General features: G+C 36.8%; 1 protein-coding gene across 2 annotated transcripts in view; it reads left to right on the top strand.

Moving 5' to 3' along the window:
- The window catches only part of MICU2 (mitochondrial calcium uptake 2), a 151,277-nt gene that overhangs the window by 122,453 nt on the left and 13,985 nt on the right, over window positions 1-14,839 (top strand). For both annotated transcript variants that reach the window (XM_047722901.1, XM_047722900.1), the window contains one exon: window positions 11,239-11,336. In XM_047722901.1, the coding sequence (XP_047578857.1) occupies window positions 11,239-11,336 (98 nt within the window). The remainder of the gene's footprint in view (window positions 1-11,238; window positions 11,337-14,839) is intronic.

Below are 14,839 nucleotides of genomic sequence, written 5' to 3'. Positions count from 1 at the left end.
TAGCACCTTTAGGCGTTTATACATGTTTCCTGTTTGGAATGTTTATTCCCACTTCTTATTTTCTTAACTTTGGTTCAAACTTTAGATCTCAGTTTAAATGGTATTTTTTTTTTCAGGAAAGCCTTGTCTAAGCTGATAAGTGAGTTGGACACCCTTTATATGCTCCCAAAGCTTCTTGAACTTCTTCCCAATATTTTCATGCTTAGATTATTATTTTTAATAACTTGTTGAATGCCCAGTTACCCAACAGGAATAGAGAACCATGAAGCCCCAAGGCCTAACATGGTGTCTGACACATAATGGGCATTTACTACATCTTTGTGACTAATGGTGTGACTGACTGTGCTGGGTGTATGTATCAGTTCCTATAGCAGAATAAATTCCAGAGGAATCACAGATAATGTCAAAAGTCAAACAATGGAAATGCTTGAGGAAATGTGGGGATTTTCTGCAAGATGGCAGCATAGGAAGATCTTGAAGTCCCCCTGTCCCACAGATACACCAAATCTACAGCTACATATGGATTATTTCCCTCTGAAAAAGATCTAAAAACTAGATGAACTGTTTCTCCACAACAGAAGGGAAAAAGATAGGTAGGAGAGTCAGATGGTCTTACCAGAAACCCCACCCCAGCACTGTGACACCCAGCACTGCGACACAATAGTCCAGTAATTCTCCTGGAAGAGTGAGGGGATGGTGTCTCACAGCACCCTCTGAACCAGAGAGATGAGCCCCAAAACATCTGGCTTAGAAAATGCAAAGGGGCTGATATCTAAGGGACCCAAAGTGCTATAGGAAACTGAGATGCCCCTTTTAAAGGGCTCACATACAGTCTCATCGTCCCCAAGACCCAGCAGAAAAATAGTAGTTTGAAAAATGCCAAGAGTCTGTTGTAAAATTCATTTGGCAATCTAAAACCATCTGCTAGAAGGGCAAGGGACCATTGAAACTCTCCCTGGAAATAGAGGTGCAGACAGAAGCCAATTTTGCACTCTCCACTGACTCTCTAGCACAAGTGGGTGGGCTCACAGGCAGCACCCTCCTGCTGCATTGCTAAGACAGGTGGGGACAAGCAGTCACCACACCATCCCACTGCCTTGAGGAAGCTGGAGAGTGCAGAAGGTTGTAGCACTCCCCCAGTCTGTAGCTGGGGCAGGCAAGCACAACATTCATGGCATCCTCTCATTCCCTAAATAAAGTTGGTAAATGTAGGCAGTTGCAGCGCTCCCCCACTCTCTGGCTGGGACTGTCATTCTCACCTCCCACCCTAAAGCCAGCGTGCATGCACAGACAAGGTACTCAGCCACTACATTCCTGAAGCCCACAGGTGTACAGTCAAGACATTTGCCACCTGCTTTTCTGAAGCTGGCAGACTTGCCCTGCCCCATACACTCTGCCTGGATAAAGCCAGCAGATACATGCAGTCCACATGGGATCACCATTCAGTCGCCTGGCCCTGGTGGCCAAAGTGGCTGGCATTCTTGAGCTCCACAAGAATGTTAACACCCAGACAGTTCTTGGCAAGCCACCACCATCAGGACACTGCACAGCAGCAGACTGAAACACAGCCTGAGTCTTATGGAAAAGAGGCCTGTTTGCTTAGTTCAGAGCTTTAGCTTCAGGTTCCCAAGCATATAAAGATGAAAGAAGTGCCCCTGGGGAGCCTAGTTAGAGACACGCCGCCCTTGCACCCCCCTCGGCCTTCTGCATCTTAACAAGACCTCTCAGGAGCTTACACACTTACCTGGAGCCCTGGTTTTTGCAGCTCTTACCCAGGAGACACCTCTAAATCTGGTCTGGAGGCAGCAGAGACTATGATTGTAGCTCCTACAGGATTGTATATACTTTTATATTTTAAAAACTGCTGCCTAAGTGTCTGCTTCCAATCAACCCTGGGTGTTAAATGAAATTCCTCCCCTTGGAATAGGCAGGTCGTGGCACACCCTAACAGTATCACGTGAAGGTCATATCAAGAATAAGTCAGGTGGTTTAGATAATCACAAAGGTTCAAGAGACAACAAAGAGCTAAAAAAATAAGGCTGAAAGAGAAGTTTCATCACCTACACAAGGCACTGCTTTAAGAGTGAGAGAGATAGCTGCTTCAGGTAGTACATAGAAACACACCAAGAGTCAAGCAAAATGAAGAAACAGAGGAATGTGTTCCAAATAGAAGAACATGACAGAACCTTAGAAATAGACCTTAATAATGTGGAGGAAAGTGTTCTGTCTGAAAAAGAATTTAAGGTAATAATCATAAAGATGCTCATGGAACTCAGGGAGAGTGGTGAATACAGTGAGAACTTCAACAAAGAGATAGAAAGTATAAGAAAGAATGAAGAAGGGGGCATCTGGGTGGCCTAGTCTGTTAAGCATCTGACTCTTGATTTCGACTCAAGTCATGATGTCAGGGTTGTGAGATTGAGTCCTGCATCCACACTGGGCATGGATCCTGCTCAAGATTCTGTCTCTCCCTCTCCGTCTGCCCCTCCCCACTTCTTTCTCTCCCTCTTTTTTTTTTTTTTTTTAAAGGACCATGAGGGGTTCAGTAGCAGACCAGATGAAGCAGAACAGATCAGTGATCTGGTAGACTGCAATAGAACTCACCAAAGCAAAGCAATGAAAAGGAAAAAAAAAAAAATTTAAGTAACTTAAGGGACCTCTAGGACAACATCAAATAGAATAACACTTGGATTATAAGGGACCCAGAAGGAGAAGAGAGAGGTAAGGTCAGGAAATGTATTTGAAAAATAATGGCTGAATACTTCCCTAACTAGGGGAAGGAAATAGACCTCCAGGTCCAGGAAGCTCAGAGGGTTTTAATTAAGATGAATCCAAAGAGATCCATACCAAGACACATAATAATTAAAATTTCAGAATTTAAAGAGAGAATCTCAAAAGCAGAAAGAGGAAAAACAAATTATTTCATAGAAGGGAAATCCCATAAGGCTATTAGGAGATTTCATGGCAGAAACTGCAGGCCAGAAAGGAGCGACATGACATATTCAAAATGATGAAAGGAAAACAACTTCCAACCAAGAATGCAGGCATACCTTAGATATTGTGGGAGACTGAACCAGTAATCAGAAACCTCCTAACAAGCTGTCCAGGACAGGACAGCTTCACTGGTGAATTCTACCAAACATTCAAAGAACTTTCAGTGCCTATACTTCTCAAAGTCCTCCAAGATTTTGAAGAGGAGGGAATGCTCCCATACTGATTTTGCAAGACCAGCATTACCCTTATACCAAAAGCAAAGAAGAACACCAAGAAGAAACAGAGAGGGAAAGGAGGAGGGAGGGGGGAAAAGAATGGAAAGGAAATTACAGGCCAATATCCCTGATGAAAATACATGCAAAAATCAACAAAATATTAATAGTCCAAACTCAGGGGCGCCTGGGTGGCTCAGTGGGTTAAGCCGCTGCCTTCGGCTCAGGTCATGATCTCAGGGTCCTGGGATCGAGCCCCGCATCGGGCTCTCTGCTCAGCAGGGAGCCTGCTTCCTCCTCTCTCTCTGCCTGCCTCTCTGCCTGCTTATGATCTCTGTCTGTCAAATAAATAAATAAATAAAATCTTTAAAAAAAAAAAAATAGTCCAAACTCAGAATTACATTAAAATGATCTTACATCATGATCAAGTGGGATTTACTCTAGGGTTGCAAGTATGGTCAGCATATACAAATCAATCAAGGTGATATATACCACATCAACAAAATGAAGGCCAAAAATTATATTCTAACAGATGCATAAAAATTTTAAAGAAAATTCAACATCCATTTATGATTAAAAAAAAAAAAAAACTCAACAAAATGAGTATAGAGGGAGCATACCTCAACATATTAAAGGCTGTATATGACAGAGCCCCAGCTAAGATCTTACTCAGTGTTGAAAAGCTAAAGCTTTTCCTGTAAGATCAAGAACAAGATAAGGATGCCTACTCTTGCCACTTCTATTCAACATAGAATTGAAAGTCCTAGCCAGAGCAATTAAGCAAGAAAAAGAAATAACAGGCATCCATACTGGGAAGGAAGAAGTAACATTTTCATTGTTTGCAGATGACATGATACTGGATGTAGAAAACCTATAGACTCCGCCAAAAAACTATCAGAACTAATAAGTGAATTCAGTAGAGTTGCAAGATATAAAATTAATATACAAAGCTCTCTTGCATTTCTGTACATTAACAAAATATATGAGAAATCAAGAAAATAATTCTATTTACAATTGCATTAAAAACATCGAAATGCCAGGGAATAAATTTAACCAAGGATGTGAAAGATCTATTGCCTGAAAACTATATGACATTGATGAAAGAAATTGAAGATAACACAAAAAGTGGAAAGATATATTTTGTCATAGGTTAGAGGAATTGATATTGTTTAATGTTCATACACCCAAAGCAATCCACAGATGTATTGCAATCCCTATCAAAATTCCAATGACATTGTTTTACCGAATTAGAGTAATACTATAACTTCTGTGGAGGGAACCACAAAAGACCCTAAGTAGCCAAAGGAATGTTAAGAAAGAACAAAGCCAGAGGTTATACTGTGCCTGATTTCAAACAGTATTATGAAGCTATAATAATCAAAACAGTGTGGTATTTTCATAAAAACAAGCATGTAGATCAGTGGAACTATAGATATAGATAACCCAGAAATAAACCCACATGTATACAGTCAGTTAAGTTTCAACAAAGGGGGCAAGATTATACAATGGGGAAAGGGCAGTCTGTTTAATAAATAGTGTTGGGAAAACTGGACAGCTGCTACACACAAAAGAATAAAATTGGACCACTATTTTACACCATATACAAAAAATTCACTGAAAATGGATTCAGGACTTGAATGTAAGACCTAAAACCATAAATGCCGAAGAAGAAAACCTAAGCAGTAAGTTCCTTGAAGTCAGTCTTAGTGACTTTTTTTTTTTTATCTGACTCCAAAGGCAAAGGGAACAAAAGCAAAAATAAACAAATAGGACTACATCAAACTAAAAAGCTTCTGTACAGCAAAGGAAACCCTCAAACAGATGGGCAACTTTCCAAAATGGGAGAAGATATTTGTAAATTATATATCTGCTAAAGGGTTAATATCCAAAATAGATATGAAGAACTTATACAGTTCGATAGGAAAAACAATCCAATTAAAACATGGGCAGATGATCTGAATAAACGTTTTCATAAAGAAGACATACAGATGGCAAACAGGCACATGTGAAGATGCTCAACATCACTAATCAGGGGAATGCAAATCAAAACCACAATGAGATAGCACCTACATCTGTTAGAAGGGCTAATGTCAGAATGACAAGAAATAACAAAATGCTGGCAAGGATGTGGAGAAAAGGGAACACTTTGTATTGTTGGTGGCATTGTAAATTGGTACAGCCACTGTGGAAAACCATATGGAGACTCCTCAAAATTAAAAATAGAACTACAGGGGGTGCCTGAATGGCTCGGTTTCCTAGGCATCTGCCTTCAGCTTAGGTCATGATCCCAGAGTACTGGTATTGAGCCCCACATCAGGCTCCCTGCTCAGGGAGAGTCTGCTTGCCCTTCTTCTGCCTCTTCCCCGGCTGTGCTCTCTATCTCACTCAGTCTGTCTCCCAAGTAAATAAAATTTTTTTTTTTAAAAAGATAGAATTACAGTATGATACAACAATTTTGTTACTGGGTATCTAATCAAAGAAAACAAACACTAATTCAGAAAGGTATATGTACCCCTTTTTTCATTGCAGCACTATTTACAAAGCCAAAGTATGAAAGCAATTTAAGTGTCCATTGATAGATATGTGGATAAAAAGATGTGGTTTATATACCCAATACTACTCAGCGATAAGAAAATCTTGACATTTGCAACAACATGGATGGACCTTGAGGGTATTATTCTAAGTAATATAAGTAAGTCAGAGCAAGACAAATACCGCAGGATTTCACTTATATGTGGAATCTAAAAACAAAACAAAACAAAAAAAAACCCCGAGAATCATAGATACAGAGAACAGATTGGTGGTTACCAGAGGAGAGGTGTGTTCGGAAGAAATGGAATAGGATCACAAAGTACATACTTTTAGTTACAAAAGGAAATCCTCAGCTGAACAGAAGGGCAGCTTACTGACTTGGAGAAGATAAGTCATTGGGAATATAGTCAATAATATTGTATTAACTTTGTAAAGTAGAAGATGGTGACCACATTTACTGCGGTGATCATTTTGCAATGTATACAAACGTCAATTCACTATGTTCTACACCTGAACTAATGTAGTATTGCATGTCAGTTATACCTGATTTGAAAAGAAAAAGTGGGTAAATGTTTTTATATTATTGAGCTAAGCAATGTAGTCCTGTTCCAAAAGCTATAAAAGAAAATTGTAGTAAACTTGACTACTGTGACTTTTTTAAAATGACTTAACATCTCAATAGAAAAGTAGGCAAAGTTCATGAAGGGGCAGTTAGCAGAAGAAATACAAATGACCAATAAATATGAATAATCAAGGAAATGCAAGTTGAAATAATAGTGACTTGTTTTGTTTTATTTCTTACCAGATTAACAAAGATAAGTTTGATAATCTTTAGTGTTCTCCAAGATGTGAGGGAATGGGCATTCTTCTGTACTATTGATTGGCAATGTAAATTGTAAAGACATCTAACAAAGTTTAGGTGCAAATGAATAATAATTTATAGTGACTAGTGTACAAAGATAAGTGCATAACAGTATATCTCACAACAGTGTTTATAGTAAAAAAAAAAATTGGAAACAGTCTAAATATCAGCACATTCATTATATTTTGCTAGCGACCTTGACTAGCTCACATGTCATATGCAGGAATTTCCCTACTGCTAATAGGCATGGGAAAATTCAGACCTTTTTGCTCTTTTCTGTGACAAACACAAGAGTGGGGGGGAGGGGTGCATGTTAATAAAGAAGAAATAAGGTAACCATGCTTGCTACCTTGAAAAAATGTTTGTGTGTATACATACCTGCTCAATGGCACATACAGTGCAATAGCTAGTAAAAATTATGACAGACCTATATTGGTTATGGCAAGTGACCCCCTTTAAAAAGAAAAAAAAAAGCTGTTTTCAAAACACATAAATAATGACTTCTTTTGCCTAAATCTCTTCAACATATTGTGCTGGGACAACTGGATAGCCACATGTAAAAGAGTGAGGTTGGACTTCTACCTCATACCATATACAAAAGTTAACTGAAATCAATCAGACTTAAATATAGAAGCTACAACTATAAAACTCTTAGAAGTATTTCTTGAAAGGGGAAATGCTTCATGGCATTGGATTTGGCATTGATTTCTTAGGACACCAAAAGCATAAGCAATAGATGAAAAATTGATGTATTGAACTTCATTACAGTTAAAAAACTTTTGTGTATCAAAGGACCCTATCAAAAATTAAAAAGACAGAGGTGCCTGGGTGGCTCAGTGGGTTAAAGCCTCTGCCTTCAGCTCAGGTCATTATGTCAGGGTCCTGGGATCAAGCCCCATGTCGGGCTCTCTGCTCAGCAGGGAGCCTGCTTCCCTTCCTCTCTATTTGCCTGCCTCTCTGCCTACTTGTGATCTCTGTCAAATGAATAAATAAAATCTTTAAAAAAAAATTAAAAAGACAGCCTACAGAGTGGTAGAAGATATTTGCAAATTACAGACCTTATAAGGGTCTATCTATTATCAAGAAAGATAAAGAACTCCTACAATTCAACAACAGAAAGAGAACCCATTGCCAACAAATTGGACAACCTGGAAGAAATGGTTAAATTCCTAGAAACATATAAATTACCAAAACTGAAACAGGAAGAAATAGAAAATGAACAGACCAATAACCAGCAAAGAAATTGAACCAGTAGTTAACAAACAAAAGTCTAGGACTAGGTGGCTTCATAGGCGAATTCTGCCAGACATTTCAAGGAGAGTTAATACCTATTCTTCTCAAACTATTCCAAAAAATAGAAGAGGAAGGAAAACTTTCAGATTCATACTATGAGTCCAGCATTACCCTGATACCAAAACCAGACAAGTCACCAGTAAAAAAGAGAACTATGGGCCAATATCCCTGATGAACATAAATGCAGAAATTCTCAATAAAATATTAGCATACCAAATCCAGCAATACGTTAAAAAAATCATTCACCAAAAAAAAAAAATCATTCACCACAATCAACTAAGATTTATTCCTAGTTTACAAGGGTGGTTCAGTATTTGCATGTCAGTTGTGATACATCACATTAATGAAAGAAAGGATAATAACCATTTGATCATTTCAGTAGATACAGAAAAAGCATTTGACAAAGTACAACAACATTCATGATAAAACCCTCAACAAAGTAGGTTTAGAGGGAATATACCTCAACATAATAAATGCCATATATGAAAAATAAACAGCTGATATTATCCTAAATGGGGGGAAACTGAGAGCTTTTCTTCTATAGATAGGAACAAGATAGGGATGTCTACTCTCAACACTGTCATTTAACATAGTACTAAAACTTCTAGCCATAGCAATCAGACCAAAAAAAATAAAAGGCATCTAAATTGGCAAGGAAGGAGTTAAACTTCCACTTTCTGCAGATGACATGATAGCTTACATAGAAAACCCAAAAAACTCTGTCAAGAGATTGCTAAAACTGGTGAACGAATTCAGTAAAGTCAGAGGATACAAAATCAGTGTACAGAAATCTGTTGCATTTCTATACACCAATAATGAAGCAGCAGGAAGAGAAACTAAGGAATCAATCCCATGTACACATGCACCAAAAACAATCAAATATCTAGGAATAAACCTAACTCAAAAGGTAAAGGACCTGTACTCTGAAAACTATAAAACACTGATGAAAAATTGAAGATGACACAAAGAAATGGAAAGACATTCCATGTTCATGGATTAGAAGAACAACTACTGTTAAAATGTCTATACTACCCAAAGCAATCTACGCATTTAATGCAATCCCTATCAAAATACCAACAGCATTTTTCACAGAACTAGAACAAACCATCCTAAAATTTGTATGGAACCATAAAAGACACAGAATAGCCAAAACAACCTTGAAAAAGAAAAAAACTGGAGGCATCAGAATCCCAGACTTCAAGTTATGTTATAAAGCTGTAGTGATCAAAACAGTATGATACTGGCACACACAGTTAAGTGTAACAGAGTGGAAAACTCAGAAATGAACCCACAACTATAGAGTCAATTGAAGATTAATTGGTTAATCTTCAACAAAGCAGGAAAACATACCAAGTGGGCAAATATTACTCAGCCATAAAGAATGAAATCCTGTCATTTAAAATGACATGGATGGAGCTAAAGAGTATTATGCTAAGCAACATTGAGTCAGAGAAAGACAAATACCATATGATTTTGCTCACATGTGGAATTTGAGAAACAAACAAAATGTAACAAGTGGATATGGAGAAGAAAAAAGAAAGGCAAGCCATAAAACAGACTCTTAGCTATGGAGAACAAACTGATAGTTAACCGAAGGGTGGTGAATGGGTGGATGAGCTAAATAGGTGATGGGACAGGAGTGCACTGTTGCGATGGCCACCAGGTAATGTATGGAAGTGTTGAATCACTATATTGTACCCCTGAAACTAATATTACACTATATGTTTAACTGGAACTTAAAGACTTAAAGAAAAGAAGACAACCCAGTTAAAAACTAGGTGAAGGACTTGAACAGACATTTTCTCAAAGGATATAAACAAATAGCCAACAACCACATGAAAAGATGCTCAACACCAATCATAGGACAGTGCCAATTAACAAACCCATCAAATGACTAAAATAAAATAATTGACAATATCAAATGACTACAAGATGTGGAGAAACTGGATCACCCATCTACTACCAGTGGGAAAGTACAATGATACTGCCCCTGTGATAAAACAGTAATACAGTCCTCGGCATCAGTCCTAGAGAAATGAAAAACTGTGTTCATACTAAATCCTGTCCACAGATGTTTTTAGCAGCTTTATTTATAATAGCCAAAAACTGGAAACAACCCAGATATCCTTCAACAAGTGAATGGTTAAACTGGTAATCCATACAATGGAACAAACCGTTGATACAGCAACAGCCTGAATGAGTAACCAGAGAATTGTGCTAAACAAAAAATGCCAATACATAATACGTATTGTAATTGTATTGTAATTATGTAATATAAAGGTACATAATATTTGGTTCTATTTATATAACATTTTGAAATAACGAAATTATGGGAAAAGAAAGTCAATTAGCAGTTGCCAGAGGTCAAAGAGAGGGTGGGTGGGAGAGAAATCAGTGTTGTGTAAGAGCAAATAAAGAATTGTTGCAGTGAAGGAAATGTTCTTCTATGTGTTGACTGTGTCAAGTTACATTGTTTTATAAGATGTCACCAGTCACCATTGGAGGAAACTGAGTAAAGGGTACAAGAGATCTTTCTGTATTATTTTGTACAGTTGCATGTAAATCTACAACTATCTCTAAATAGAAAAAAATTTTAATATAAATAAAGCATTTATGGGGTCATACATTATTCCTTGCATTACGTATTCTAGACTGGGTGTTTTTTGTCTTTTGTGGATTTGTTCTATTTCTTGGTATGGTGCCTTTGCTTAGTTATCATGCTGTTTTCTTTTGCTCATGCTCATGGTCTATCCAGATCTTCTCATTGCTGTGGTAGAGCACAAATGAAATTCTCCTTGATACTTTCCCACCTCATCTGAACTAATTTATCTTTGTCCTTCAGAGCTGCAGGCATTGCATCAGTCAGTTAAGCGTCTGCCTGCAGCCCAGGTCACAATTCCAGGGTCCTGGGATCAAGCCCCACATCAGTCTCCCTGCTCAGCCTGGGGGGAGGTCTGCTTCTCCCTCTCCCTCTGCCTGCCGCTCCCCCTGCTTGTGCCCTTTCTCTCTCTGTGTCAGATAAATAAATAGAGTCTTACTAAAAAACACCTCGAGATCACATTTGAAATAATATTTCATTATTCTAAAGCTCTCTTTTTGGATTGATTTAAGATTTTGTTTACTGCTGAAGTCCATCTTGAGTATTTTAGCCCTCGTTTTTCTCTTGCTTGAACAGAGACAGTTATAGAATAGTATTATGCAAAGTAACAGATAGGATTCTTTTGCCTTTGTTGTTATTGTTAGAAGAATCTTTCATGGATATTATCCTAAAGAGGTCCAGGCTACAGGGACTATTTTTTTGTTCTTGGTTATAATTACTTGAAATTATTATATCATTTTTTATAGGAATCAACAGTGAAAGAACCTGAAATTACCACAACCCTTCAGATATATTTCTTTGGAAAAAGAGGAGAAAGAAAACTTCATTATAGGGAATTTCGAAGGTAAATGCAAATTTCTGAAGGAAATGGCACCTAAGCTGAGTCTTGACATGTGAGCAGAAATTACCCAGGCAGAAATGTGTGGACGAGAAAGCATCTGAGGAAAAGACAACAACATGAGAAAAGACCTAGAGGCATGAAAATGTCTGGTTTGTAAAGGGAATTATAAGCAGTTAAGTCTAGAGTAATAGACGTAAGGTGGTATGATAAAGTTAAGAACAGAGGGTGGAAAAGTGTGTACTTGCCTGCAGAAGATTTCATACTCCAAAAGATCAAGCTTGAGTTAACAGTGGGAGGTGCTGAAGAATGATGCATGAAGGATACCTAGTCAGATGTGCCTGACATTTTGGCAGCAGAATAAAGGATAGATTTTATGAGAAAGAAGCCCATTCAGATATTCCAAATAAGAAATGATGAGAGCCTTGAACTGGTTTAGTGGCAATAAGGATTTTGAAATAGAGTTTTCAAGACGTATTTAGGAGATGAAATTGTAGGGCTTAGTGATTAAGGAATGAGGTGGACTGTGTGAAGACCCAAGTTTCTGAATTATGTCCAATCACAGTGTGTACCCCATAGCTAAACTCCAGTAAGTCATTTTAACCTCTCTAGAACAGTTTTTCTCCACAAAATTTTTTAAAATGTCTCTTCTTATATACTTGAAAAATATTACTGTCTTAACTTACTTACTTACTTAACTTACTTACTTACTTAACTTAACTTACTTACTTACTTAACTAACTTACTTAACTTACTGTCTTTAAGTTTTAAAATAAATACCATGATTTAGAACCAAGCAAAGCCATTATCATCAACTATACTTGTTCATACTAATAATACACTACTCCCCCTTCATTTTAGGATTCCCTAACCTAGTTGATTTTTACAGTTGTGCTAACTTTAATTTTCTTTAAAGGGATAATTTTATTTAAAATTCTTACTTTAAAAAAATTTTTACTAGCATTTCTGTAAATAATGGACTCAGTGAAATTTGTCATGCCATCATGCAGTTTAAAAAGATCCAATTAACAAATGCTTTAAATGCGTTTTTTTAAGAACTTGTCTCTTGGACAGAGCAAAGTTCTCCTAAAGTTAAAATTATTATTATACTAGCTAGAATGGATAATCATAAAATGTCTTTAAAATTTTGCATGTCATAAAGTAACAGAAAATAGCCTCTGTGTATGTATAACGTTTCTAAAAAGTTTTCACCAACATACTGACCATATTAATGATTAAAATTCCACAAAAATTTTTGTGGTCTTTGTTATTTGGAGCTTTGAGTCTGGTTTTTATGGGAGTGTAATATGTCCTCTTCCTTATAAAAGAGATGTTTGTCCTTGGTCTCAGCCACCTTCTTACAACTTCTCTAATAAGGGAAATTATTTTAGGAGATACAGCTTATTAGTATCAAGGAAAGGCAAAGAAGGTGACACAAAATTACAGCTTTTGTGGTAGCTACTTACAGTATTTGCCTACAGCTATTAGCTTCTCATTTAGAGAAACAATATTTTGAAAATACGTGATTTAGACAGACCTGGATTCAAATGCAGAACTTCACAGTTTATTAAGTGGGATTTGATGAACAAGCGGTTTAACCTGAGTCTCCAATGCAGTCCATTTCTTCATTTCTGAGATGACCGTGCCCAATACTACTTAATAAGTTTACATATGTATATATATATATATGTTAATTTATTATGTGATTATATATAATTAAGGTATTGATTAATGCATAATTTTAATATGTTGATTTGTATATAACTTCTTTTTCTAAACAAGAGCCCAACTGTAAATTGGCACTTGTAAGAGAATATAAATAAGTGGCTTATCAGAAGCAGGTGAGAAGGAAGAAGAGAAGAAAAGCTATGGCAGTATCATAAAATGGAGTCAGTAAATAGGCTAGTACACAAAGTACAAATCATGAGATTCTATGTGCTTGCTGAGAAGAAACCACAAATTTGACTCTGGACTTTCTGACAGACAATACGAAAAAGCATACATGATCAGTTACACAATTCACTACATCCCTAAGTTAGCACGGATTCCACGTAAGCGGGGAGAGCGGGCATTATTCCTCATAGGGCCAGAAAGAAAGTTTCCCATGGGTTCCTATAAAAAAAGACACTGTGTAATAAAAGGACTTACATTCTTAATGTTATAGTAAGACCAGCAGCAAACTTCAGATTTCACAGGCTGCTTTTTTATAGCATCTATCAGCAGAGAACAACTAAAATCACAGTTTTAAGCATGAAGGCATACTTCACTTCAGCTTCTAAAATTCTGCTTCTTTTTCTTTAAAACCACTTAATGCTTTAATAGGCAAGTACAAGTACTAACAAATACCAAAAATCTAGAAGTTGGTACCAATATAAAAGGGAAAAAGCACTGGACTTGGGATAGAAATAGGTGTAATTCCTAGTTACGCTGTTTAGCATTTATATAGCTGTATGATCTTGGTCAAATCATGTACCTTTTTTATTCTTCGTAAAAATTAATTTTTTCTAAGATTTTATTTATTTGACAGAGCACAAGCAAAGGGAGCAAGAAAGAGAGAAGCAGGCTCTCCGCTGAGCAAGGAGCTCAGTGCAAGCTCCATCCCAGGACCCTGGGATCATGACCTAAGCCAAGGGCAACCACTTAACTAATTGAGCCACCCAGGTGCCCTGTAAAAATTTATAAAATAATACTTGTCCTGCCCATTTTAGGGAGTTATAAGTAAATATAAAAGTAAATTTAAAAATTATAAATTATAACAATTTTGCAATCTAATAAAGGAAAAGAGCAGATCTCTAATTCATGCATATTTCTCCCTTCTTAATCTTTATTCTGTTCTTTCTACTCTTATTTATGTTAATATTCTGTCCCCCCACATAAGAAGTCTGAGGTTGATCTGAGATAACATATTAAAGTACACACAATGTGTAACACATAGTAGGCACTCAGAATATGTGCCCAACTCTTTTTACTTAAATTATTTTGAGTTTCTAGGAGCTTTGTTTCCCAGCTCCCAGATCTCTCTCCTTAGGGAATTCTTTTTCTCTGGCTTTTTTCTCTGTTTGCATTTCCCCAGCTCTCTTGGTCAGGACACTTCTTCAGCTTAGAGTTTCCTCGGTCTCTTTTCCTGAAGGCTCTTTAATCCAACTTCTAAAGAAAGAAATGAGAACTAAAATAAAATTATAGCATGTTCCTCTTTTTCCGCAAGGACTGACTGCTTTAAAATTCAGAGAGAAGGATTTTTTTCATTTAGAAGAGCAAACTACACACCACTTGTATTTTTCATCACAAGTGGCAAAGTTGTTTCCACCTTCATTACCAATTTTGTATTTGAAAATTCAGTAGTAATTGAGAAGTTATATCAGTTTTATGAAGGTTCCTTAGCTTTATAAAGTCTTCTGGAAATACACTAGTAATGTAATTAAACCAACAAATACAAAGTTAGAAAGCAACTATTTATATATATATATTATATATACATATATATATATGATATGTCAAATAAAAAAAGG

Source organism: Lutra lutra, chromosome 3, assembly GCF_902655055.1.
Source record: "Lutra lutra chromosome 3, mLutLut1.2, whole genome shotgun sequence".
NCBI lineage: Eukaryota > Metazoa > Chordata > Mammalia > Carnivora > Mustelidae > Lutra > Lutra lutra.
The sequence above is the reverse complement of the archived record's forward strand: the minus strand, read 5'-3'. Positions and strand labels throughout refer to the sequence as shown.